This window comes from Hyperoodon ampullatus, assembly GCF_949752795.1.
Source record: "Hyperoodon ampullatus genome assembly, chromosome: 19".
NCBI lineage: Eukaryota > Metazoa > Chordata > Mammalia > Artiodactyla > Ziphiidae > Hyperoodon > Hyperoodon ampullatus.
In genome coordinates, this window is record NC_136932.1 from 9,131,783 (window position 1) to 9,159,732 (window position 27,950).

The following is a 27,950-nucleotide window of genomic DNA, read 5'->3' on the forward strand; positions in this document are numbered from 1 at the left end:
AGGGCGGAAACACGGCGGGGGCGGGGTGGGGGGCGAGAGGCTAGCCCCCGTCTCAGCCAGCCACTCCCCACAGGTTGGGCCTGAGACTCCACTGAACCCTCTTTGCCGGCACCTGGCCGCTGCTTGGTGAGGTGCCTGCTCCCACAGCAGGAGCAGCAGCACGAGAGACTTCCTTCCAGCTCCGAGCCTCGCCCAGCTCTGAGCCTGGCATGACCCAGAACCCAGGTTCATTCAGCCCAGGCCAGTGCTCCGGGTGGAGACGTGCCTCCCAGACCCAATCCCAGCCTCCAGAGCCTCCAGAAACACCTCAGTTTTTCTGTGGGGGTCCTGCCAGGTCCTACATGCTGCCTCCCTTACCTTCTCCTCAGGTGGGCTGGCCTGGGCCGGGGTCTCACTGTCCTGGCTGGATTTGTGGATGCTTCGAGGGGCAGGGACAGGGACCTGGGAAGAAAGACACTGTCATATATAACCCCCCCCCTCCTCTCCCCGGCACTCTCCCTTCTCCACTTGGTTACCTGGGGCAACTCCCACTGAACGGAAGCGTCATCTGGATTGTAGAAGTAAGGCTTCCCGTGCTGGTCCTCCAACCTCATCCACTGTGGGGAGAGGGATGGTCAGGGACCTAGCTCACCTCATGATGGGGGAGCAAAAGGTTCCCTCCAACCAGAGCCCAACATAGCCCCAAAGAGTTTACACGGGCAGGTGTGGGTGATTCGGTTTTGGGCTGACTTGGAGCCCGCGCGGGAACTTCAGTTTCGAGTGTTAAGGGGAGCGACCCCGCGGCCGTCTGGGACCATCTGCCCACTGCCCCTACCTGTTCTTGGGTGAAGTTGTTAGTGTACAGCGTCTGCCCATCCTGGCTCACGTGGCAAGACCAGCCTGGGGGTGTGACCAAGGGAGAGGCGGGGCCGGGCTCACCGCAGGAGCCCACGGGGGGATAGTCTTCCTCTGGGTAACTGGTCAGCAACTCGGGGTAGTCCGTCTCAGGGGTGGGGGGCTGCAGGGAGCAGAAGAGTCAGAGGCTCTCAGAGCCAGCAGTGACCCCAGGGGCTCGGCCCTTTCGGCCCAGGCCACGCCCCCTCACCCTAGTTCCCCCGAGCTGTGGGAGACAGAGGCGGGGTCAAAGTCTCTCAGAGATAGCCCCGCCCACCCATGACGACGACTCCTCTCTCTCTGAGGCTCTCAGAGCCAGCCCCGCCCACCCTGGCCAGGCCCCGCCCTTTCAGACGAGGCCCCGCCCCTCACCCTCTGGTCCCTGGGGCTGCCGGGGCTCAGGCCAGGCTGCATCTCCTGCTCGTCCTCCGGCTGGTCTTCGGACTCGTCCTCCCAGGCCGTCTCGCCCGTCAACGGGTTGTAGAAGAACACCCTGCGGCTCTCCTCATCCCAGTACTGGCCCCACTCGGTCTCGAGGCTCTCGTGGCTGCCCACCGAAGCCGGAGACGTGGCCGGGCTGGCGGCGCCCTCGGCAGTCTCGAAGGGCGACTCCCAGGTGGTCACGCCCGTGTCCGGGTTGTAGTAGTAGGGGCGCCCGGTGCCCGCGTCCGTGTGCGTCTCCCACACCGAGCCGGGGCAGTGGGCTGCGGCGGCGCCAGGCGACGTGGCCCGAGGCTGCCTCTCTACGTTCGCGTACACAGGCTCTGGGAGGTCATCCACCTGCGGCAGGAGGAAGGAGACGTGACCTTCAGGGCAGCCCCGCGGTCACATCGTCCCCACTCAGGCACTCGCCACTTGGGCGACTTTCAGCAAGTCACAGCACCTCTCCGCCTCGGTTCCCCCAGCTGCAAAATGTCTGCCCTGCCCACTCCGGAAATTGTAGTGAAGAGAGAATGAGGAAATGTTCTTGAAAGTGCCTTGTAAAGTATGAAGTGCCCCAGATGCGTGGGACAATTAGATTAATTATTTATTAACAGTAGTAAAATATCGATAACGAAGTTCTCCAGCTGCACACTCACAGGTGTGAATCAGAGTTTGCACAGGAACAGAAATGGCCTGGGCCCAGTTCTTTCTCGTCCCAGGCCCCAGGACACTTGGGGGCGGGGCCCTGCTCCATTCTACAGCCCCCACGAAGAACCCCCAGCCCTCCTTCCTCCTCTGTCAAGAAAGCTCTGAACTGGAACCAGTACTGCCTCCGGTTCCAGATTTGGAGCTGGAACTTCCCCAATACAGGGTTTGCAGGCCTCAGAATCAATTGCAGACAAGAGAAAGAGAAAGAGCCAGATGGGAAGGAGGAAGGAGGGCAAAGAAAGGTGAGCCCCGTGTCCCCCTCCAAAGTAAAGTGAGGTGGGCTGGAGGGTCCAGTCACACAGAATATAAGCCTGGTCATGCTTAACACCCTCACGGCTCCCTGCTACCTGCTGGGCAAACTCTAAGCCCTTACCAGGGCCCCAGAGGCCTTCCGTCACCTGCCTGTCTTCCCCCCTATTTCCTGCCACTCCTGGCCCTTGCCTTGAACTTTAAGCTCCAGTAGCACTGGGTTGCTGGAGGCCCCCAGCCTCTCTGCTGTGTCTGCTGCAGGCCTCGGCTCCTTCACAACCTGCCCCTCCTGGCTGACTCCTATTCCTTCTTTAGGACTCAGCTCAGGTGTCAGGATCCAGATCTCTCCCGAGATTTCTCCTGTGTGCCCACCACTCCCAGCCTAGCACCCACCAGAAAGATAAATAATGACACTATCAAACCCCAGGCAGCAGAATAGCATGAGGAGATTAATACTGTTTTCTAAGAATGCATAATGGTACAAGGGAAAAGCAGATTTCAAAAATGTAAACTTAGCACAATTCCAATTTTGTGTTTTTAGAAGCTCTCCAAAATGCTAATGGAGGTCATCTCTGGGTAGGGTAATTATAGGACTTGGATTTGGTCTTGTTTAGTTTTTTTCTTTTCTGCAGCATCAAAATTTTGTTCAATAAATCTTTTTTTAAAAATCATAGAGGGACTTCCCTGGTGGCGCAGTGGTTAAGCATCCGCCTGCCAACGCAGGGGACACGGGTTCGAGCCCTGGTCCGGGAAGATCCCACATGCCGTGGAGCAACTAAGCCCATGTGCCACAACTATTGAGCCTGTGCTCTAGGGCCTGCATGCCGCAACTGCTGAAGTTTGTGTGCCTAGAGCCCGTGCTCCGCAGCAAGAGAAGTCACCGCCAATGAGAAGCCCGCACACCGCAACGAAGAGTGGCCCCTGCTCGCCGCAGCTAGAGAAAGCCCGCGCGCAGCAACGAAGACCCAACGCAGCCAAAAATAAATGAATTAATTTTTTAAAAAATCATAGAACTTCCTCTGTTGCTGTAACACCTTCACTAAGCTATAAACCAGGGGTCCCCAACCCCCTGGCCACGGACCAGTAGTGGTCCCCCGCCTGTTAGGAACTGGGCCGCACAGCCCACGGTGAGCAGCGGGCGAGCTGCTGCGCCCCACCACTCCCCACAGCTGGCATTACAGCCTGAACCATCCCCCCCCGGCCCCCTCACCCCGGTCTTCCATGAAACTGGCCCCTGGTGCCAAAAAGTTTGGGGACTGCTGCTATAAACTACTCGAGAGGGGAAGCACCTCCCGCTCAAGGCAGCCTCTCACTGGGCCTTGGGCAGGCGCCTACAAAAACATTCACTTGGCCAGCAAAGATCTGCCTGCTCTGTGCCAGGCACTGTTCTAGGCACTGGGAATGCAGCCGTGGACAAATGGACACAAATCTGCCCTGGCGGAGCTGACACTCTAGTGCATATGTGTGTAAATGGTGGTGGGGTGAGGAGGGCACCAGCCAGGGTGATAGGGAAATGCACCGCACCTCAGTGATGACTGCTACTAACAAGAAAACAAAAATAGAAGGGGGTGTTGCCATTTGAGACAGTGTGATGGGCCCCAGGCATGGAGGGGGCAGGAAGACCTGTGTACACCGGTCCACTCCTCTCCCTCGCTCCACAAGCTCCTGTGTGGCTGAAATGGGACCTTCGCATCACTTCTCTCTCTCTGTCCACAACAGCCCTCCTGTGGCATCCTGTATTCCAACCACACTGGCCTGCTGACCCTCCCCCAAACACAAAAGGCATCTTCTTACCCCCATGCCTTCGCTCCAGATGTTCCTGCAGCCTGGAAACCCACCACCCTCCCTCCCCATTCCCTGCTGGTCCAAATCCTGCTCCTCTGCTGGTGCTCAGCTCACAAGCCTCACCTGGGGGAGGCTTTCTCCCTCGGATGAGAAGTCTAACCCGCTGGCACTCTGCTTGTCGCTCTGTTGGGGCCCGATGGCATTCTGCCTTGGTGGTCCGTTCATTGGCCACCCATCTGCCTAACTTCTCTGCCCCCAAAAGGCAAGAGTTTCTTGAGATCAAGACCCAGGATGATGTAACTGACCATAGTCGACCCCCAGGAGATGGCCCAATGCCCTGAGCCACACAGCCGATCCATCAAAAACACTTACTGAGACCTCCCTGGTGGTCCAGTGGTTAAGACTCCGTGTTCCCAATGCAGGGGGCCCTGGTCAGGCCCTGGTCAGGGAACTAGATCCCACATGCCACAACTAAGAGCCCGCATGACGCAACTAAAGATTCCGAATGCTGCTACTAAAAGGTCCCACATGCCGCAGCAAAGATCCCACGTGCCGCAAATAAGACCCGGCGCAGCCAAGTAAATAGATAAATATATTTTTTAAATGCTTTATAACAAAACAAACAAACAAACAAAAACACTTACTGCATGAGTACGCAAGTCAATTCCATGCCAAACTTCAGTAACAAACAAAAACCAAACACACCTGATATTACAGGAGAGACTGGGGTTAGCTTTGAGCAAGAACTTCCTGAAAATGAGAGTTCAGGCACAGGAACCAGGGAAATCCTTGGGAGAACAGGATGCAGGCAGCGGGTGGAGGAAAGTGGATGACCGGACACATCTCCTACCCACCCCAGCTGGACCCACTGAGGCAGCGGCCTTGCTCATCCCGGGGACAGGGGCTGGAAGGGTGCCAAGGAAGGAGACAGGCTCTTGGGAGTGGGGATTTCCACGTGGCCAGGCTGCTGGCCTTGGCTCTGAGTCCACGGGGAGCCCCAGGCTGGTCGGGCTGATCGGGACCTTGTACAAGGAACACCCCCAGCCGGTAGAGAGGAGATTTGGGAGGTAGAAGTTGAGGCCCCCCACGTGACTGTCACCAGGAAGAGAAGACACAGAATTACACTGGGGAGCTCCAGACTGCAAATCAGAGGCCAAATGGGGGCAGGGCAATGCCCCTTGGAGAGAAGCACAGTCTAAGGATTGGAGCTGCCCCAGAGACACAGGCAGCTTTGGAAGGTTGTGAGGGGCCTTCGTCTGAGGTGGGCAAGCAGAGTCGAACCCCTGCTAGGGATGCTGCAGCGCTGTGGAAGGAGCTGGACTGCAGTAGCCCCGAGGCCCTTTCAGACTCTAGAACTCTCTGTAGAGCCCCCGCAGTGCTGAGATAGAGGTACTTTCCTCTCCTGGCAGAGCCTCAGACAGGCTCAGACTGGCTCCTGGAAGCCAGGTGGTGAAGCCAGGCCCTCCAGGCCCTCAGGCCTTCAAGGAGGAGTGCTCCCCGGTTAGAGCAGGGCTGCCACCCCTCCCCCAGCTCCTGGAGGCCCAGACTAGATGCAGACACAGCCCGTCAACTGGGGTCTGACTAGGGCACCAGGGGCTCTTGGGCCCCAGATCCCAGTCGTGTTAGAGACACAGGGGACACTGAGCGGGAAAGAGACAGTGGTCTCCCACCTCAGTCCGGAGAACAGAGCCAAGAGGGGCCTGGCTGTCACCACACCCAGCTGCCCCTGTGCCCCTCTCAAATCCAGTCCCCTCCCCCCGCCCACAGGCAGGTGACGGGCCTTGCCTCTCCCCTCCCCCGCCAGCCCCGAAGCAGGTCACCACCTCTCAGCATCCCTATGCCGCCCCTCTCAGACAGGCGGGGCCTCAGGGGAGGAAAGAGAAAAGGAGGGAGGAGTCCCAACCTCCGGGAGGCTCCCTCAAGGGGGCCGGAGGATGGAGGCCTGCCGGCAGCCCCTGACCCCACAGACCCCTCTGCCATCCCCATCAGAGGCTGAGCTCTCCCCCCAGTGCCAGGGTCCCCTACCTGTCCCCGCAGGCCCCGACCCTGCCTCCTGGTCAGCTTGGCAATGATGTCCACCATCCTGGGCCCCTGAGCTGCTGGGATGGAGCCCTGGGAAGGCTTTGGGGGTGGAGCTAAGGGGCACAAGCCCAGGGCTGGTACAGGGCAACAGGGAAACAAGAAGTTGCCTTGCGATGGCGGGAGGCTGAGCCTCCAGCCCATTTCCTGTCAGGGCTGCGGAAATGCTGCCTGAGAAGGAAGCCGCCCGAGACAGGGTGGGGTGGAGTCAGGTAGGGGTACCTCGGGGCAGGGGTATTTTATGTCCAGGGAAACCACTGAACCCCCCACTCAGTGCTCTGATTACCAGGGAGTTCTGAATCCCAGGCCCAGACACAGACGCGGAGCAGGCTGCACAGAGGGCGGCACTGGGCCCGTGGGTGGGGGAGGGGTGGGCTGCACAGACGGGGGCCAGCAGAGCGGGCAGCTGGGTACTGGGGCCTGGGCTGGTGTAGACAGGACAACGAGTGGCCGTCAACTCCTCCAAGGCCCAGGGAGGATGTGATGGAAAAGAGGAAGCTTGTGTGTGGGGGGATGTCTCAAAGAGGAAGGGGTCTGGGCAGACGTGGTATCGCAGGGAGCTGGTGTCTGGACCCCTCCAGCCACGCGGATGACAGGCGGGGTTCTGGCCACACCACCATCTACCCGCCTGACCGCCTGGGTCCGCCTCCTCCAGCCTTGGTCACCAAGACGCATGCGTGCACCCTCACCTGCGTGCCCACACACACGAGCAGGTACACCCGGGCCCCTCCCCCGCCCTCCATGGACCCAGAGAAGGGGATGGGGACTCAGCCCCCCACCCCACCCTACCCTCAGAGCTTTCTTCTGGCCTCTCCTCTCTTCACCCCCTCACCAGGTGGGTGCCCACAGAGGGCACAGCAGGTCCTGGATGAGAAGCTGTGGCCTCTCCTCCGAGCCTTTGGGGTCCATCTTGTCTTTATTAATCCCCTCAGAGGTGCTTCCTCCTCAGCCCCAAGTGCCCACCACCCGGCAGCCCGCAGGCTCACCCGCAGTGGCTGAACAGGACGCTCTGACCCTCACCCTCCCACCTGTATCCCAGGGCCCTCATCTCCCATTTCAGCAATCCCTCACCCCCCAGCCCTGGCTCTCCTTCCTTCCCGGCCCACATCCCCCAGGCTCTCCTCCCCTGCACCCACTGTGGGCTCAGGACAGGGACACCCAAGTCGAGCCAGGCATGGTGTAGATTTGGGGTGTGGAACACTTGGGGAGACCCCATTCAGAGCAAGTCTGAGGCCTATGCCCTACTCTGCCCTCAGGGCTCTAGTATCACTTCACTACCATCCCCTGTGCCCCAACTCAGAAGCCAGCAGCCCAGGGGCAAGACTAATCCCCCAGAGAGGCCTGGAGTCCCCACTTGTCACACATATGGCACATCACATTGCCCCCACCCTGAGGGCCAGGGAACACACACACACACACACACACACACACACACACACACACACACACACACAGTCACCAAGAGAGAAGGAGCCAAGCCCCAGTGAAGGGAAGAATCTCTGTAAATTCCAGAGCAGCTGAGCCACCAGGGAGGAGCTGGGGTGGGGAGGGAAGACAGGAGGACAGGTGCGGGCACCTAGGCCCTCAGCACTGCCCCGCAGGAGAAACTGGGGAGCAGGGTCTCCCTGTGGCAGGGACCAGGAGTGACAGTGAGGGGATGGCGGGGACCACAGAAAAGGCAGGCAGCACCCCGCCCACTGCTCCTCCCCTCTAAGAGGCCTGGCTCCCACGCCTGGGGTCTCCCTCTGGGCTCTGGCTCCACACTTCAGGGACCGAGCAAAACCCACGCAGCTGTGGCCTGTCCTGGTCACCTAGGCTGGCTCCTGAGGCCTCCTGCCTGGGCTTCCCCTCCCCCGGGGAGAGGAGGTGTTGACCACAGCGGCTCCCCAGCAGGGTCCTCCTCGCTCACCACACCCTGGCGCCTGGAGAGGCACGTGCGGCGGGGAGGGGACACAACAAGCCAGCTGCATATCGCCCATCTCTCCAAAACTCTCATAGAAGTATCGGGCCAGGAGCAGGTGCAACCAGAAAACCCTATCAGCTCTCTGGGACCAGAGGCAAAAGAAATGCCCACAGACCAGTGACTGAGCCTAGGGGCTGGCTAAGGGGGGCCGGGGGAGGGGGGACAGGAACTCCTTGGCTGCCTCTGAGCCTGCTCTGTGCCGCCCGGGCTGGGGTGGAGCGGGGAGCGGGAATGAGTCGTGATCTTTGTCCCCAGGGCCTTAGCCGTGTACAGAACCGCCCCTGTTCTGACGTCTGACCCTCCTCTGAGCACACCTTCTCCAGCACAGAGTCCAGGCCTCACTCCGTATCCACCCCTAACCCTGAGCGAGGGGTGCACCACCGTGCAGCGGGGAGCCATGCCTGGCCCCGCCCCCTGAGAGGCACTTAGTGTGAGATTCCAAACACAATGACCTGGGGTGAGCTTCTTCTCCTGGGTTTGGGGCAGAAGCGCCATTCAATTAAAGGGAAAAAAGAATGGAGCCAGAGTCCAGAGACCTGGCTTCTTGTGTAGACTCTGTCTCAGTGTCTCTCTGGGCAGCCCCTGGAATCTCTGGACCTCAGTTTCTTTATCCATAGAATGGGCTGTCACTCTCTCCCCACCTCAAAGGGTTGGTTGGTACAAAAGAGTCAAGCAGGTACCTGAGTTCCCACACCCACATGGGGACATGGGGAAGAAAGCAGGGTTGCACTTCTGCTTTTCTGGTTTGGGGTTTCAGTTGGGTGCCCTTGGCTCTGGACTCTGCTCCCAGCCTCTTGGTGCCCATCTCCTGGGTGCTTGGTGTCTCATCTCTGCTTCTCACTCCACTGTGCTAGGAAAGCTCAACCAGCTTTATTAGCTTAACAACTTGCAACTGTATCTCCAGGTTACTTGGTGGGGTGAGGCCTGGGGTGGGGCCCCTTCGCCACTTACCACCCCCTGTGCTCCGAGGAAGGCTGGCAGACACCCAGGAGGTCTCCTGCTGCTGGGCCAGGAGGAATCAGAAATGGTCTGTTGAGGACCCCACTGGCCAGCAAGCGCGGTGATTATGAGCCAACCTCAGGAGGTGGGAAAATGTGACCGGGTGGTCATCTTCTGCCACCCCCTCAAGCGAATCTGTCCCTGTGCTCACCTTTCCTTCTCCCTCCCCTGATGGGGGTGCAGGGTCCTCCTGTCCAAGCCGACCTCCCCAACGGGCCCGGGAACCCGACTGACTGTCATTTGCTCAGAAGCTGCCTCACCTCTACTCTCCAGCCCCTTCTCCAGCCTTTGTCCCTTTGGCATTTCAACAAACTCAAGGTCTCTCCATCTTGGAAAGAAAAAAAGTGTGTCCCAGGACTCAGCCCTCCCCTCCTTTTCAGAGCCAACTTCTTGAAGGAGTGCGTTCACCCACCATCTCGCCCAGATACCCAGCCCCCTGCCCGGGTCTCCCACAACCTCCTCAATGACTAATTTGGTCCTGGTCTGTCCTGACTCCTCTCTGGTCCTTAGTCCTTATAATTCTCCCCCTCCTGGACTGCCTCAGGCCGTGGCCTCTTGGTCTGGCTCCTTCCTCTGTCCATCTCCTGGGTGCTTGGTGTCTCATCTCTGCTTCTCACTCTACCGTCCTGGGAAAGCTCAACCAGCTTTATTAGCTTAACAACTTGCAATTGTATCTCCAGGTTGAGAAATCCAACTCCCCCCTCCCCCGCCCCAGGATGGCCTTGGTACACTGAAAAGATGCACAAACCGAGTTCATCTTCATCCTCCTCCCCATCTCAGCATCACCTCTGCTGCTCAAGCAGAAACCTAGAATCATCCTCCATTCCTGCTTCCCTTGTATCATCTGTCTCGGAGCCCTGGCGATCCAGCCTGCGGAAACCTTTCAGACCTCCCAGTCCCCAGGTAACACCAGGGTTAGAGGAGCACGTGAACATCACCACAGGGAAGCCAACATTCAGATCTAAAACAGACATTCTACAGGACAACTGGTCTGGTCTCTTTAACAAGTCCGCGTCAGGGCAAAAGGAAAGGAAGGGAGATGTCAAGGGAGATTTAAGAGACAAATGCACTGAATGCATAGGATTGGATTCTGGTTTGAACCGGCTGTGAGAGACTTGTCCTAGGATAATGGGCGAAATCTGACTATGGCTTGGATCTTAGAGGATATTAAGGCATTAATGTTCATTTTGTTAGATATAATAACGGTATCACGGTGATAGAGAAAAAGATCATTTTTGATCATTTTTAAGAGGTGCATGCTGAAGTTTTCAAGGATGAAATATAACGGACTCTGGAATTTGTAACTTTTATCATTTTATTCTTGGCAAAAAAGATAGAACAAACATGGAAGACAGTAACTGTTGGATCTGGCTGGTAAGTATAATTATATTCACTTCAGTATTCTTTTTTCTTTTTGGTATGTTTGAAAAAGTTCATAATAGAAAGAAAAAAAACCCTCAAACTTTTTTTGTTTTCTATTCTTCATCCTCACTGGTATTCATTATTTCTTATCTGCAAACAGACCGGCCCTTCCAGCATTCCCCTACTCCCAATCTGTCACGGACAAAGGAATTTCTCTCCTTTTAAGATATAGCTCTGGGGCCAGGGCTTCCGAAATATAGCAGCTTAAACATGCCTTGCTTCTCTTCTTCTCCCAGCTGCTACCCTCTACTGCCCAAACCAAGTGGGAGCTGGTGCAGGTGAGTGGGCAGGACCTGGCTGGCACAGGTGAGAGGTCCTGAGACAGAGGCTGGGACCCGGGAGACCCTGGTGTAGACTGCCCCTGCCACGGGACTTCACCTAGGGTGAAGGCAGGGGGAGCCTTGTCCAGACCCCTTGCCCCCAGGAGCTGACGGGGAGCCAAGCAGGTGGGCTAAACACCCTCTGTCCTTAAGGCTGGGCCTGCCGAGGAGGCAGGGAGAATTCACACTGGCAGAGACCACCGCTGCTCTAGGGACCCCCCCACCAAGCTCACCCCCAGCCCTGATGAGCAAAGACTCATAATAAACTCCACTCCTCTGATGGCCCAGGGGCTGGAGAGAGGTGGAACAAACAGAGCCACCAAACTGGCCACTGCTATCAGACCCCAGTACGACTGGGACGCAGGACACGCTAAAGACGCCATCACAAATCATGGCAGGAAGAAGCACTTGTCAGTAAAGGGGGATGGGACGACTGGATGACCATCTGGAAAGAAAAGGTGATTAAAGGTGAGTCGCCATCGCTCTCTGTCCACTCAGACATACCCCCAAAGGACCAAAGATTCAGATGTTAAAAGTGAAGCCATAACAACAATACTCAGAGAGGAAAATATAAGCAAAATTCTCTTTTAAAAAAAACCTTTGTGGGATTTCCCTGGAGGTCCAGTGGTTAAGACTCCGCACTTGCAATGCAGGGAGCGCGGGTTCGATCCCTGTTAGGGAACTAAGATCCCACATGCCGTTTAGTGCAGCCAAAGGGGGGAAAAAAAAAAAGCTTTAGTAACAAAGACTCTAAATCTAAACGCCATAAAATAAGTGAGTTATACATTTGACTACATAAATGTATTTTAAGAAAACTTGTGTGGCCAAAAATTACCATTAGGGAAGTCAAAAGACAAACTTTGACAAGGGATTACAACTCATGTAATAGACAAAGGGTGATTTTCCCTACAGAAAGACCTCCTGGAAATCAACAAGAAAAAGACCAATAATTCAACAGATAAATGGGCAAAGGATAGGAACAGGTCATTCACAGAGAAAGAGAAACAAATAGTCCTCAACTATGTAAAAAGATGCTCATTCTCACTGGAAAGAGAAATGCAAATTCAAGCTACCTTAAGATAATACATTTTACTGTCAGATTGGCAGAAACCAAAATTTTGATGACACTCAGTTGGCAAGGCTGTGGAGAAACAGTCGTGCTCATTTGCATTGGTGGGAGAGCAAATTGGTATAAGCCCCACCCACAGCAATTTGGCAACATCTAACAAATACCTACTGTTTACCCTTCAACCCAGCAACTGTACTTCTGGGATTTATCCTCGATTTACCTGTACAGGTGTAAAAGATTATTTATTATAGTGTTGTTTGTCATAGCAAAAGATAGGACACAATCCAAGTGTCCATCAACAGTGGACTGGTTAAATGAATTATGATACATCCCTACAATGGGAAACCATGTAGCTATAAGGAAGGATACTTTCTGTGTACAATCTCCAAGATACACTGTTAAATCAAAAAGGCAAAAAATAACAAGATGTAGGACCCTGTGTCCTGCATACTATCTTTGTGTAAGAGAGACAGAAAACAATCAAATATATATTGATACCAGTTTGTGTTTGTATAAAGAAACTCTGGAAGAATAGAAAAAGAATTAATAAAAGTGGCGACTTTTGAGCCAATGGAGAGCAGGGCATGGAAGCAACGGTGTGTGTGAGAATTACTGCTAGATACTTTTTAATATTGCTTTGATTTTTTTTAAACCATGTAAGTATACTACCTGGTTTAAAAAAAAACAAAAACAGCCTGGAGGGGTGGGATAGGGAGGGTGGGAGGGAGACGCAAGAGGGAGGGGATATGGGAACATATGTATATGTATAACTGATTCACTTTGTTATAACGCAGAAACTAACACAGCATTGTTAAGCAATTATACTCCAATAAAGATGAAAAAAATATCAAAAACAAAAACATCTTGAGGGGCTTCCCTGGTGGTGCAGTGGTTGGGAGCCCGCCTGCCGGTGCAGGGGACGCGGGTTCGTGCTCCGGTCCGGGAGGATCCCACGTGCCGTGGAGCGGCGGGTCCCGTGAGCCATGGCCGCTGGCCTGCGCGTCCGGAGCCTGTGCTCCGCAACGGGAGAGGCCGCGGCAGTGAGAGGCCCGCGTACCGCAAAAAAAAAAAAAAAAAAAAAAAAAAAAAAACATCTTGAGGCTATTCGAAACATAGAGGGCTGGAAAATATAATTACAACATGAACAAAAAATAAAAACTCAAGGAGATTCAAGTAAGGCACAAAAGAAGGAAAAAAAGGACTATTTTAGAACTCAAAATATATTGTTGTACTACTAATTGAAGGAGAAGATAGTCACTCTTGAGATTCAAATGTGTGGCCTGGGAGATCAAGCAGAAAAATATCTCAAACCTCAGAGCAAAAGCACATAGAGATGGAAGTAAAGAGGGAAAAGATAAGAAACTGGTGGGATCCAGCCAGGAGAGCTAACATGCAAAGGAAAGAAAAAGTAAAAGAAACAATAATCATGTGACAAAAAGATTTCCCTAAGCTGGAAAAAGACCCAGGTCTACAGACTGACAGTGCTCTGAGAGCTCCAGGTGGGTTGCTGAGAAAAAGAATCCTCATCACACACATCCTCTACAACACACTGGATTAGGAACCCCAGGGAAAAGCAGAAGCCACTAATGACGAGCAAAGTGCAGCGGGACAACAGATTAACAGGGAGAGAAAAAGGGAATCAAGAGCAACCTGACTGAAGGGGAAAAGAAAACCACAAGGTAAACCACTAAATGTAAAATAAACCATTAGTGGGATTTCCCTGATGGTCCAGTGGTTAAGACTCCGCGCTCCCAATGCAGGGGGTCCCGGTTTGATCCCTGGTCAGGGAACTAGATCCTGCATGCCGCAACAACTAAAGACACCACGCGGCAACGATGATCCCCGCGTGCCGCAACTAAGACCTGGCGCAGCCAAATAAATAAATAAATAATAAAATAAAATAAAATAAACCATTAGTAATAAAATCAAGGACAGTGTATCAATTGTTAAATGAAATGTGAACAGATTGAATTATCCCATTAAGAGACAGCTTGGGTTTTAAAAAAACAGTGATATGATATGTACAAGAAATATACTTTAAAAAAATGATAATGGTTGAAAATAAAAGGATACTGAGAGACCAGCAAGTGCAAAAAATAAAATAAAATGAAATAAAAAGGAAGCATGGCCATATTAATAACAGAAAGGTGGAATTTCAGGTTTAAGCACTAAGCAGGATAAAAAGGGACATGGCATAATGATATAAAGGAACAATTTGTGATGATAGGACAGTTAAAATCTGTATGCTCCCAATAGCATTATAGTTAAACAGAAAAAGCAAAAACTATTAAAAGTACAAGAAGAGGGCTTCCCTGGTGGTGAAGTGGTTAGGAATCTGCCTGCCAATGCAGGGGACACGGGTTTGAGCCCTGGTCTGGGAAGATCCCACATGCCGCAGAGCAACTAAGCCCCTGCGCCACAACTACTGAGCCTGCGCTCTAGAGGCCGCGAGCCACAACTACTGAGCCCGTGAGCCTAGAGCCCGTGCTCTGCAACAAGAGAAGCCACCGCAATGAGAAACCTGCGCACCGCAGTGAAGAGTAGCCCCCGCTCACCACAACTAGAGAAAGCCCGCGTGCAGCAACGAAGACCCAACACAGCCAAAAATAAATAAATTTAAAAAAAAGTACAAGAATAAATTTACAGAGAGAATTTGAGTGGGAGGTTTAATAAACCTCTATCAGAATCAGAACAAAAGACAAAAAAAGAAGCAAACAAAGGAAATGCATCTGAATAATATAATCAATAAACTTGATTTGATACATATGGACCCTTACATCCCTTAAACAGAAAATATATACAGTTTTTGTAGGTTTATGAAAAACTTTGAAAACTTAAAAAGGAACACTTTCCTGGTAAAATACGAAAAGGCCAAAATTAACTACAGAACCAGTGGAAAACTTGAAAAGACTAATTACCATTGATGAGAAGAAGAAAAAAAAATCTGTCACTGCAAAAGCACCAGGTCCAGAAGGTTTTGCAGGAGGCTGAACTGTAGAAACCGTTAGGATTCACCTCTGACATCCCCTCCCTGGACAGGAGGATTGTAGATTTCCCTCTCGCCTGAGAGATCCCGGGAGGGGGGCTTCTCGGACGTGCCCCCCACAGCACCGTGCAGTGGCATTCGCCACAAGATACTGTAACTGTCATTTACTTGTCAATCTCTCCCCCTGGACAGTAAGCTACCTGAGGGCAGGGACCACCTCTGATTTTTCATTGTCTCCCAGAGCCTGGTAACATCACCTGCCATTTACTGAATCAAGGAACGTGGAAGTGAAAAAGTACAGCATAATTGTCAGCACACTGGGATGCCTGTAAAACTCCCCAACATGTAAGCCTAGGAAAGCAGAATGGATGGAGAGAAACCCAAATCCTAAATCATTAGATTGAAGTTCCCCCTCCCGCCCCTTTATCCAAATATTTGCAATGGGGTTAAACTATTTTTATAGGGAAACAGTAATTTACAAGTTCAGACAAGGCAAGGAGCGCTCCAGTGTATAATGAGGAGTGAAGGTGGCTGTCAGGGTCTGGAGGCAGGTCCCTTCTGGGCTTCCTCTCTCGGGCCCAAGTGGGCCCAGCCTCCAGGACAGACATGAAGCCTAGACATGGAGTCCTGGCCCACTCACCTTCATGCTCCCGGGGGACCTCCAGGCAGGTCAAGGAGAGGATGCAGGGCGGCACCATGGAGCCCAGAGCCTGGGCTGGACAAAGGGTCCTGCAGGCCTCACCTTGCCTAGACAGTAGCTCTGGAAATCCCCTCAACACCACAGTCCTTCCTCAATTTGGAAACAGTCTCCGAATTTTAGCAAGCACCCCTTCCCGGGACGCAGCGCCGGGAGCCCCATTTCCCTCAACACCAGCCAACATCAGCTATCCCCTCGCTGATCCACTTAGATCCAGCTCCAAATCTCCCCAACACTCTGCCGTGGAACCTTGGCCATGTTCTGATCATCAGCTACCTCCGGTCATGATCATGGGCTTTCCCATGCCCGGGACCTGGCACTGACTGGCCATCGGGGCTGGCTTTCAGTACCGACTGCCTGACCCCTCCCACTGTTGGACCAAAAGCTCCAGGAAGGGCAGAGAAAATAGATACAGAGTGAGGCCAGCTGCCGGAGCCCAGGAAGGAAGCGGGGAGGCAGGTGGGCTTGCCACGGGGTCGTCTCAGGAGGCCTGGGGGCTGAAGGGAACCGGGTGAAATGAGGCCCAGGCTGGGGGAGCGGGGGAATCACCCAGTGACAACAGTCTGCAGGGTGGGAGGTTGCTCCTTTCTGCCTTGGGGGCAGTGGGCAGGGGGGCCTCTCAGTGGGCAGGAATGCGGGGTGAGGATGGGAGGGAGCTCCCCAAGAACCTGCTCTTTCCCAAACCAGGTCATAGGCTGGGCAGTGGGGCTCCCGGGTCAGCCTGGGGCTGCAGGTGAGTCACGGGGAGGGTAAGTTCAGGCCACGTGTCAAGAAAGTAGCTGGGCCACCCCAGGGCAGCTGCCCTTGCTGGGTGGGGGTGGGCTGAGTTGTTGGAAGGAGGGCGTATGGACAAGGGGACTCAGTAGGTCCTTCGCTTGGCCTCGGCTCCCCTGTTCTTACCAGCCCCCCGTTTTAGAAGGCCCCCTGGCTGGTCCCAAAGGGGGATCCAGGTGGGTCAGCCCAAGGCCAGTTCCCTTATCTCCATCACAGCTGCCTGGGGCTGGCCCTGGAGTCTGTCCCAGGGAGTGCGTGCCAGGGCTGGGATCCAGAGAGCAGAGTGGGGCACCTGGCAGCAGGGGTCACCGGGTGGGTTCTAGGGTACAGGGAAAGGCCGGGAGGGGAGTCGGGGAGAGCGTGGGAAAACCACTGTGGCACGCCCCTCCTCCCCCCAGGGTCCCAACTCCTTGGGAGGCGAAAGGTCACTCACAGTTCCTGGCAGAGGAGGAGGGAGCAACGAAGGCCCTGGGGTTCCTTCCAGTCCAGAACCCGCTCAGGTGCAGTGCCTCCTGGGCTGTTTGCATAAGCAGCTGCAGAGGCCAGGGCTGTAACGCCTTCCTCCCTGGGGCCAATGCCCCAGCAGCAGGGGCGGGCTCCAGTTCAGGTGGCCAGCCTGGGCCTTCCCACCTCTGAGTCATCTTGGGGCAGCGATGGTGACCACACCCTGAAACCCCAGAGTCCGGACGGCCCCTCGCCCAGGGGTGACCCCGCAGCAGCCACGGGGGAGGAGTCTCAGAGGCCCCTTCCTCACCAGGCTTCCCTGGGCTCTCAGGGTGCCTGCCGGCGGGTGTGCGTGGCTGGCGGGATACAGCCCCCAGCTCACCTCCCGCCCGCCTCAGAAGGGTGTGCTTCTGGCCCCTCCTGGGACATCTCATTCTCAAGGGGGGCGTTTGGAATCCCTGCCTCCTCCGTGCCCCCATGCCCACGGCTGGGCACATACGGAGCACACAGAAAAGTGAACACTTGGGAATTCCCTGGCGATCCAGTGGTTAGGACTCGGCGCTTCCACTGTCAGGGGCCCAGGGTTCAATCCCTGGTCAGGGAACTAAGATCCCGCAAGCCGCGCGGTGCCGCCAAAAAATACCCAGAAGTGAACACTTCTTTGCGTTGGGTTTGTACTGTCCTTGCTGAGAACAGGGTGGCCAAGCCTGAAAGCCACCTGGCTGAGACTGAGCCTGGTAGTCAGGGTGGGGTTTGGGGTCTGGAGGCCTGGAACTGCTCTGGAAGCAGCTACCTCCTGGTCGTGTGACCTTTGGCCAGTCACTAAAGCTCTTTGAACCTCTGTTTGTACTCGGGACAAACGTTGGGGGGTACCCATGCCTGCCTTCCGGGCTGCTGGGAGGATGAGTCTTTGAGAGCCCACAGGACCATTAGCCCCTTTGGCACAGGGACTGTCATGTCTTACCGTGCTTTGTGTCCCAGTGGCCAGCACACGCTAGATGCTCACTGTGTGCTTCCCCAGCCAAGTGAATGGTTAATGACGAGGCTATGAAATGCCCCACGTGGTACAGGCTCCTCTCTTCTGGCGGGGACAGTCCTTGCCTCTGCCAATTGTCCTGCCCTCCTCGCCACCATCTCCGCTTGTCCAATGGTCCATCAAGTGGACACTGTTCCTACCCCGCCAATGACCCCATGTCACCTCCACGCACACATCCTTGCTCCTCCTCAGAGGAAGCAGGTCCCTTCCCCTCTGCTCTGGGTCCCTCCCTCACTCCTTTCTCCTGGGATCTCATCCCTTCAAGACCTCCTCACCATCCTCAGCCCCCCCCTCTTCCTGCACCTTCACTGAGATTCGGGGGAGTCTCCACCCTAGATCTGCACCCGCATCTGACCACACGGGTCTCCCTCCCTGCTAAGCTTCTGAGAGTTGTCTACATGCTCTCTGTGTCCTCACCTTCATTTCTCTGACCCTTTGCTCTCTGCCTTCAGCAATCCCTTGACCAGCTTCTGATAAGGTGGCCGCTGACCTTCTGGTGGCCACTACCGATAAATGTTCGATGGCCTTCATCTAACTGCCCTTTTCTCTGGGCACTTCCCCTCGGCTTCTGGGCCAGCACTCTCCTGCTCTTCCTCCTTGTTCCCTGACTGTTCTTTCCCCTTATGATCCTCTCTCCACCCTCTGTCAGTCACCCAAATGCAGTGGCCCCAAGGCTGTTCAGGTGCTCCTATCCCCAAGTCCACATTCTCTCCACACCCATGGCTCCTCCATCACAGGCTGAAGGTCTCCTCCTGGATGGCAGCCCCAGCTATCCGACTGCTTACTGGACCAGGCAGGGCCAAAGTGGGCACCGCGTCTTTCCTCCACCCCTGCCTCCCCAGTTATCCCGGCTGTGAACAGCACCACTGTCTGCCCCAGTGTGCAGACTGGGAGACTGGAGCTCCTCCTGATTTCCCACCCACCCCCTCGACCCATCAGCCACCAGGTCCTGCCGAGTCTACCTCCCAAATCTCCCATTATCACTGCGTGCCTGGGAGACCATGAAGGTCCTCGTCATTCTCCAAGGCCCAGCCACAGGGGTTTTTCCTCAATCCCCCTCCCTTCTCTGCTGAAAGCCTTCCAACAGCTGCAGGATAAAGTCCAAATTCCTGGCAAGAGCCCATGAGCCCACGCTCAGCAAGACACCATCCACTCCCGACCCCAAGCCCCCATTCCTGAGCCCCAGCTGTAAGGCCCCAAAGGTGCCGCATCTTCCCGCACCTCCACCTCTGCCCACGCGCCCCGAGTGTAGCTCCATCACAGGTGGCCTGTGTCAGGCACTGAAGCAGCTGTCCCCTCCTCCCAATCTCCCATCCCAGACAGTGAACCCCTCAGAGCTGGAGCTGTGCCTCAGTCACCTTTAGATCCAAAGGCTCACCTGGTGCTTGGCAGGTGTTCAGTCCATTCACATGTAGTGAACGGAGGGGAAAGGTAGGACCTGCTTCTCCTGCAGCCTCCAAGGAGAAAACAGGCAGGCTCACCTTTCAGGAAACTGCTTCTCTAAATTCTACCTTGAGCAACTGAGAGCAGGGTGGGATTTCCTTCCCAGGAGGGAGCCACCTGCCCACCCCTGGCGTTTGTCAGGGATGGGGTGTCAAGGGAGGCTCACAGCTGACACTCGAGTAAAGCACAGTCACAGGGAGTGTGGTATTATACCCATTACACAGGGGAGGAAACAGGACCAGAGATGCTAAGTGACTTGTTGAGGTCACACAGTGAATTAGGGCCAGAAGTGGGACTGGGCAGAGCCTCTCTGCCAAAACCCAGGTGTCTGGGAGACACCCCAGTTCCTCCCTGTACAAGCCCTACCGCCATCGTCACCTGTGTCCACATACTCCTAATACACCACTGCAGCTGCCGCAGCTACAGGAAGGAGGGGCAGTGACCCTGGCTCCTGGGGTGATTTCTCTTCTCAGGAGGTACCAGGATGCGGGGAGTGGGGTGGGGGGGTGTCTCCTCTCCCTCTTTCTCCCATCTTGGTCCTGGGCTCATGGGTGGAGCCCCTTGGGCAGACCTGCAGAGCCCCGGCTCATGGTAAGGGGGCTGGCTCTCCCCGTCCCTCTTCAACACATTCGGCAAGGCTCTGGGCCAGGCCCTATGCCAGATGCTGGGTTCAGAGAGCAAGGCCAGTCCCTCACCTCAAGGATGGAGGAGTGCACCTCCAAGGGCCAGACAGACATTCCCACCATCACAAGGAAAGAGAATGTGGAGAGGCCCCGGAGTGCGCCGCCGAGAGCCTGCTCAGGAAACGGAGGGGCGCCGGGGAAGGGGTGCTGGCATCCAGCCATGTATTCCAGAGGAGCTGTCTGGTGGGTTAGCAGAGGCGCTTGGCTGAAGGATTCGCCCCATCCCTGCTCCGCCCCCGCTCCGCCCCCGCAACTCTCCCCGCTCCGGGTCTGGGTCCCTATCTCCTTCCCCACCCACCGCATGCTGTTCTCCGCTCTGGCCACCAGGGGGCGGGTTGGCCCTTGCAGAAACCTTAGCAAAGGTGGCGTGCACCCGGAGGAAAAGATACCCAGTGGGACCTCAGCCAGTCTTGGCTGACCGCCTACTACGTGCCAAGCACTTCCACGCTTCACCTCGTTTAAGGCTCTCAACGCCTCGAATCCTTTGATATTGTTCTGCATGTACACAAGAGGGCATCGTGGCCGGGGGAATGAAGCGGCTTGTCAGGAGCTGGCAGGTGACCCAGCAGAGTCAAATTCGAGTCTCTGCCTCAAAGCCTGAACACTGCACCATAACGATACCGGGCGGAGGGAAGACCCAGGAACTCACAGATGGGGACGGTGCCTCTTTCTTCCCAGATCCAGTCCCTGCACGTGGCAGGCATCAATATTTATTGTCATCATATTGGGTCCAAAAAAGGAAATCAGAGACTCACAAGCTGCAGGGGTCGTCCATCCCCTACCCACTTGATCTAAACACGAACTGAGACCCTGAGAGAGGAAGTGGATTGCCCATAATTACACAGCTGTCAGATGTGGCACATGTCAGAGGGGGCCTGTGCCCTCCACCCCCCCCCACCTCTCCCTGAAAAGTCCCTAAACTTGAAGAAGTCCAGGCCGCCGAAGGATTCTGAGGATGTAAGAGTTTTAAAAAGGTGCTCTTATTTTAAATGATATTTAAATAAAAATTTAAAATTTCCCAAATTTACATATCCAAATTCTGAGGCAAAAAGAACATCCTTGAGATAACTGGACTTCTTTCTGAAACAAAACCATCGAAATTACAAAAAAAAAAAAAAAAGGAACTAAAATGTTAGAACCAGTCAAAAAAGGAAGCAGACCCCTGACTTTCACATCCATTATCTCCTCCGACGCCCAAGCTCATGTGAGAAAGGCGAGGCAGTAGAGCCGGCGGCGGCAGGTCCACAGTCCCCTATTTCATTCCGGATACGTTTCGGAATGGTTCGGATTTTAGAAGGTTAACCGGCGCACACACCTGCCACGGGTGACATAACTCTCCCAGCAAGGCTTGGGCAGCAGCCTGTAATCGGGTTTATTTGCACTTCTGCAGCAAAACTTGAATATTCACACTAAATGGGATAAATTAAGGCCGTCCACGGCCGCACATCGGTTCAAGTCAAAGTTTGCCATCAGCTGAGTTACAAAAACCCTTTGGGCTCCAGGGAGCTTTGACATTTGGGAATTGGAGGTAAGAGATCGTGAGTGAGCCTGTACCCTTCTCGTTTCGTGGTTGAGGAAAGTCAGGCTCAGAGTGAGCGGTCCAAACCCGGCGGACACCGCTGCTCCGTGGAGCCCGACGCAAGACTGAGCGGGTCTCCTAGCGCCGCCGCTCGCGGCGGGCGTAACTCCCGCCCGTCTGCCCGCTCCCGGTTCCCCGTGGCGTACCTGCTCCGGGTGCTGCTCCAGCGGCTGGTCGCGCACGTCCTGGATGGCCTCGTAGACGTTTTCGGAGTTGCTGCGCGCCAGGGGCCGCGGGCACAACCAAGAGCCCGCCACGCTGCAGGCCTTGAAGCTGCCCCCGCTCCCGAGGAGACCGGCAGGGGGCGCGGCGGTGCGGGCCAGGTCGTCCAAAGACTGCGCGGGCCGCACAGGTGCCATGGGCCTCGTGTACAGGCAGGCGGGCAGGCAGGGCGCCAGGCTTCGGCGCTGGGTTGCTGCGCCGCGCCGAAGTAGGCCGCGCATGGAGCCCGCGCGGCCCCGGGGCTCGGCGGGCGCGCCGTCGGGACCGGCGGGCGCCGACGCTCTCACGAAGCGGTAGTCATAAGCGAGCGGTTCGGGGTCTGCGGGACCCGGAAGGCGCGCGGGCGGCTGCGGGGCGGGGGCAGGGTGGCCGAGGGCCGGCAGCTCGCGCACGTACTGCGCCGGAAGGTAGAAGGGGCGGCCGCCGGGCTCGCTGCGCACGTGCCACCAGTGCTCCGTGCTGCGGCGCAGCAGTCGGTAGCGCTCGTTGGGCTGGATGGCAACGCGGCGCCCGTCCTTGCCCGTGTACTCGAAGGGATGCTCCACCAGCACGTACACGTCCCCCTCGACGTCCGCCGCCATGGCGGCCGCGGCGTGTCCCTGTGGGCAACGAGGAGGAGGGGCGCGGAGGTCAGGGCCGCCGAGCCGGGAAGCGCACCGCACTAGGGAGACGGAAAACTTGGGTTCGAGTACCGAAGCTACAATCGTTTGTGTACGTTCAGGCCTCAGTTTTCCTATCTCTAAAACGGGGGACTTGGATCAAATAATCTCTAAGGTTCTCATTCTTACAGTCAGTGATGGAATTAAGACAGCCCTTTCATTCTCTTGGTTGATTGTAAAATTCTATCCCTTGGTGGGGAGATTGTGGGTAATACTGGTCCAGCTTTACAGCCAGGGAAGCTTTGGCTCAAAGAGATGGGGGGTGATTGCCCGCGATAAAGTCGACACCACGTTTGCCTAAAAGTTGACTGGGCCTCAGTTTCCGCGTCTGTGAAGTGGGAAGAATAGCCCATTCCATTACCCCCGTCCCACCCCTCCCCGACGCTTCCAGCCCTCAGGGAATTGCGCCCTTGGCACCCCGCTCCCCAGGCGTGTGCGCCCGAGGCCCGCGGGGACAGGGTTGGGGCGCGGGCTCCAGGAGCGGCCCCCGCTTTGCTCTAGTCTGGGAGTGTCCCTGCCCCGCTTAGTCCAAGGGCCTTGGCGTAAGGGGCCGCGACTGCCGAGGCCGGGGGAACCGGTTCTCTCGGTTGCTCTTTTCTTCCCCAGCGGCTTTGCCACAGACGTGAACCCGGAGCCCGGCCAGCCCAGACCGACCGGCACCGCCCCCTGCTCTCTGGCTCCCATCTCCACCTCCCGAGAGAGGCTCGGCCTTGCGGCCTGCCCCCCTGCCCTGTGATCTCTACATTGCCCCATGAGAATGGCCCCTAGGGAATGCACTTTGTGACAGTAACTACCCGTGCGGTGTACCCCGGGGCCTCCAAAGCTCTCCTGGAGTGATCACCACAACACGCCCCCCTCCACGCCAGCTCAGTCTGGCCCTTGGTATGTTGGGGGAGGGAGTCAGAGCCCAGTTGTAAGCCTGCCTGTGTGGCTGGTCCCTCCAAGCCTTTACATCGACCACACCTACTGACCCACAAAGGTGACCTGGGACCAGCAGCTGGGAGCTTGGCCTCTTGCTGAGTCTGAGGGATCCAAGGCACAAGGTCTGGTCTGATCTAGCGCTCCTTCTCTTTCTCAAGCTTTCCCCGATGGGGAAGGGGTGTAAACTGAGTCACTAAGCACACTGGGCCCTGGAGGCGGGGTCCTTGAGCTGACCGGAGCTAAGCCACCAGACCCTAGTGGGGGGACACCCCTTCTCACCACCTTCCCCTGGACCCCCGCGCTCACTCACGTCGGCAGGGCTGACCTCACGGAGCCCATGGGCTGGCTGGGCGGAGCCGGCGGGTGTATGCAGGTTAGGCCCCTGCCATCTCCTTGGGCGGGGCTTCAAAGAGCTAGGCTGGAAAGACCTCGGGAAGGAGGAGCTGGCAAGGAGAGCAAAGAAGGAGAGGGCTGCCTTCAGTTCGCAAAGCGGCTGTGTCTGGGAGGGGCGAGGAGGAGCCTGAAGAAGTCTGCCTGGGCCGGTGGGGACTTTGGGGGCGGGGCCTGGCGCAGGAGAAGGCCAGAGGGAGGGGCAGGGGCAGGGAGGGCTGCGACCGAAGGGGCGCTGGAGGGTCGCGAGCGGATCCAAGGGAGGGTGGCGTCCCGACTCTGCCCCGCCCCACCCCTACGCGCGAGATTCGTTGTCCGCGGGCCTCTGCGTCCCGCGGGCGCGCTGCTTAGGGACTGCTCGACCCTGGCTTGCAGTCGTGCCGGCGCGTTCCCAATCCGAGCAAGGCCATTTGCATCCTGAACTGTGCGGGTTGCAGGCACTACCGGCTCCGGTCCCATCTACGTCCTCCCCAGGCTCTTTCCGAACGCAACTTGGCCGGGCCTGGAAAAACTTGGAGCGGGGTTCCCACAGCAGGACGCTCCCCGGAGCGCAGGGTCACTGGCTGGGTGGGGAGGGGACCCAACCCTCGGCTCTTTCCCGACCCTGGGGGAGCGAAGAGAGCGGAAGGGATGGGGGGGCGGGGAGGATCCCTGGAGAGCGAGGACGGACCCGTCACCAGGAGGTGCACTGCGTCCACTGCCCGGGAGACAAGACAAGAGCCACAGCGGCGCCAACGCCTGGGTCGAAGCTGGGGGCCTGGGCCTGCGCCCCTCCTGCCCCGGGACGGAGGGCAGCCCTTCGCCTCCCACCTCCTCCCGGCGGAGGGGAAGATCCGTCCCGCGCGGCCCTCCTTCCGAGCCCGCGCAGCTCAGGCTCCAGCGCAGTGCGAAGGGGGCTGGCTCGCGATGCTCCCGGGTGAGGACCCGCTACCTGCGGTCCCCTTCCCCGCCCCAGATCAGCACCCCCGCCCAGTCCGGCCCTACCCTGGCACCTCGGGGTGTCCGATCGCTGGCCTCGCCTCCACTTGTCCTGGCAGCCGCGCAGGGGCTCGGCGTCCGGCGCTCCCTCCTCCACCGCCCTGCTCCCACGCTGCCCTGTTTCCTGTTCAACAATATAGCGAGGGAGGCACCGGCGGAGAGCACCCGGCAGAACTTCCTCCCGGACTGGGGTTGCGGCTCCGAGAGACAATCCCCGGTGTCCTGGCTTCCTGTCCCCTCTGGGACGGGCCAGCGCCCGAGGAGCGGAGGCGCCACCCCTTCCCCTGCACCTCCCGGCATCCTGGGCCACACCTGGCGGTCTCCCGGAGGTGGAGGCAGCAGAACCAGGATGGTGGGATGAGAGGGGAGGAGGCCTTCTCACCAACTGCTGGCCAGATTTCCCTCCACCGCTCTCCACCCCCTTCCCCCACTGCCTTGCCTTGATCCCTGTGGGGGAAGAGGCGCTCCTCCAATCTGTCCGTAGGGTAAGCTCAGAGCAGGCTCCTGGGGCTTGAACTCAAGATGCTCACCTTATCTCTGCATCTCAGTTTTCTTTCCTATAAACTGGGGATAATAACACCTACTTCATAGGATTGCTGTGAAGGTTAAATGAGATGCACTAAGCAAATGTATTGTTATGATCACGTTCTAAGAACACACATTAGTTATTACCACTAATTTTATTATGAGGTGAGCCGTCCTCCTCTTTGGGGTTGAATTGAGGTCTCCAATCCCCGCCCCCCCATCCTCCTTTAGGCAGGAGGGGGAAGGGAGACACAAGTGTTCTCAGAAACACCTTGCTATGGATGGATGATTGAGTCCAAAGGCAGCACACAGGTCACGTGCTCCTGGCCCTCCTCTGGGTCCGCCTCCTCTAGCCCTCTCACCAGGTCCCTCAGGTTTCCTCGGAGCCCACCACTACGTGCCCTTGACGGAAGCTGGGGCTCATGCAATGGGCAGAGAGTGAGTGGTCCCTCGAAGGCTGAGAGGCATCTTCAAGGACAGGAAACTGCAGACCTGAATCTTTCAGTCCCATTTTCCTGCAACCTGATTTCCCTGGGAATTAGTCTGTTTCCTTCTTCTGTCTTTACAGTGGGCAGTGGCGGGCTTCCCCCTGCAGGCGCCCCCCACCCCCACCCCTGGGACTTCTTCTGGAACTTCAGAGGAAAGTTGGCAGCCAAGTAAAGGCCACATTGAGCCCTAAAACCATGAGCCCTGAATCGGGCTCTGCTCACAAACCTTTCCTTCCTGAGCCCCTTCTCTTGCCTTGAATAACCCTGTGGGAAATGGTTTCACATGTTCCAGTGTCAGAAGTCTGTGCTTTGACATTTAAGGAACAGGAAAGAAGCCATCACGGTGGGATTTCAGGCATTAGCTTCATTAGTTATATGAGCGTATGTAAGTAAAGCTCCCCCAAAGGCCCTGAAATCCTATCCCATGGTGGGGGAAGGGGGCTGACTCCGGGCAGAGGCAAGGGTCGGGGGTAGACTGAAGAACTACTTCCCCTCTTCTCCATGCCCACTCCTGGCACACAAGCCCCCTGCTTTGCAAATGTTTACCAATAACCACCCTCCTCCTGCCCTCCGTTGCCTACGGTTTGACTGACAAAGAGAGCAGGGGCGGCTATCAGATGGTAACCGAGGGCCTGTGGTCTCCCCCAGTCAGCAGCAGCATTAAGATTCAGAAACCAGGGACTTCCCTGGCGGTCCAGTGGTTAAAACTCTGCGCTTCCACTGCAGGGGACCTGGGTTCGATCCCTGGTCTGGGGAACTAAGATCCTGCATGCCAGGTGGCACGGCCTAAATAAATAAATAAAATAACCGAATTACTTATTTAAAAAAAAAAAAGATTCAGAAACCAGACCACAGGTTAGAAAGATCAGGTCTTTACTGCAAAATCATTCAAAAATCACACGCAGCAGTTCCTTCGGTACATTGCAAAGCACTTCTCAGGGCCAGGGCCCCTCACTAGAAACAGTTTATTGCATAAAATGAAATTTTAAAAATAGTGTGGGCACTACTGAGGTTCACATCAGCTTCCCATTGGAGGTGGGGGTGTTAAAAGTCAACTCATCTGAAAGCATCAGCAGCTTTTTGGTAGGGGGGAGGGTCAGCTCTAATGCTACTTACTGATCTCAGGGAGGGCGGGGAGTGGGGCGTGCCAGGCCCCGCCAGACCAGAGTGAGCTCCTCCAGGGCCTCACTCCTGCTGCCTCCTAGGGACCTTCTGGAATACAGAATATACTCACAGGCCCGAGGAAACAGGGCTGGGCTCAGGCGGTGCTGCCCACCCCAGGCCCACTCAGGGATCTGGACCAATTAAGGCTCTGATCAGGCTGTGTTTGTGGTGGAGCATTAATGCTGGCTATGGGGGGTGGGGATGGGGGTAAGGATCCACTTTCTTTGGTGCGCTGGGCACAAGTGTGCACCATCTTCCGTGATGGGGACAGAGAAGCTGTGTGACAGCCCCCTCCCCCATCCGCCTACCACCTCCTCGATTCTATTGCACAATTTATCCAGCTCCACAGGGCCGGGCAGGTGACTCAGCAGCCAAATCAGCCCAAGGGAGAGGTGGGAGTAGGTTCGTATCTTGACAGTGAAGGCGGATCTCCACCTGAGGCCCCCAATCCAAGCAGAGTGCAGATAGGATGGCCAGAAGACCCCAGGGCTGAGTGGGGCCTGCTGGATCCAGGAGAGGTGGCGGGGAGGCAACAGAGAAATCATGCCCAGATTTCACCCCCCAACCCCAAGGGTCTAAATATCACTTTGGAAACAATTCCAGGCTCCACCCCAAGACCCCTTCAAAAGGCAATTGTGCTCCAGTGAAATTTTCCAGTCTCTCGGCAGCGCCCCTCCTGGGCCAGTCCAGCAAAGCTTTGTGAACTCTCATGGCTTTGTAAACTGAGGCTGAGCATCCTTCCACGAGGGTGGCTCCTCCTGCGTGTCCCTGCACATCGCAGCAGCAGCAGGGCTGACACTCTTCGTGGAAGGACGAGGGTCACTGTTCCACGGTGGGGACCCAGCCTCCCTCTGTCCTGGTGGGGGTCAGTCAGGCGGGGATGCATTCCTGCGTCGGCAGCAGTCCCCCGCCCGTCTGGCTGCTTGTCCGTGGTAGGAGTGAGGAGGGCAGGGGGCTGGGCTAGATGACGACCCTTCCCTGGACCAAGGAAGGCTCAAAGTGCTGACAGTGCTGGTTCTGAGTCATTCCCCTCCTCCTGCGGGACCAAGATCCCGGGCTATAGGAGAGCCA

General features: G+C 56.4%; 1 protein-coding gene across 6 annotated transcripts in view; it reads right to left on the reverse strand.

The window, feature by feature from the left end:
• The window catches only part of ARHGAP27 (Rho GTPase activating protein 27), a gene marked incomplete at both ends in the record, with an annotated part of 28,702 nt that extends 6,364 nt beyond the window's left edge, over positions 1 to 22,338 (reverse strand). For 3 of the 6 annotated variants that reach the window (XM_079725993.1, XM_079725992.1, XM_079725991.1), the window contains 5 exons: positions 358 to 441; positions 516 to 596; positions 815 to 997; positions 1,246 to 1,653; positions 6,064 to 6,120. In XM_079725993.1, the coding sequence (XP_079582119.1) occupies positions 358 to 441; positions 516 to 596; positions 815 to 997; positions 1,246 to 1,653; positions 6,064 to 6,120 (813 nt within the window). Of the gene's footprint in view, positions 1 to 357; positions 442 to 515; positions 597 to 814; positions 998 to 1,245; positions 1,654 to 6,063; positions 6,121 to 21,678 lie in introns of those variants that run through there. The other 3 variants (XM_079725989.1, XM_079725988.1, XM_079725990.1) reach the window with 2 other exon arrangements.
• Positions 22,339 to 27,950: the final 5,612 nt, after the last annotated feature.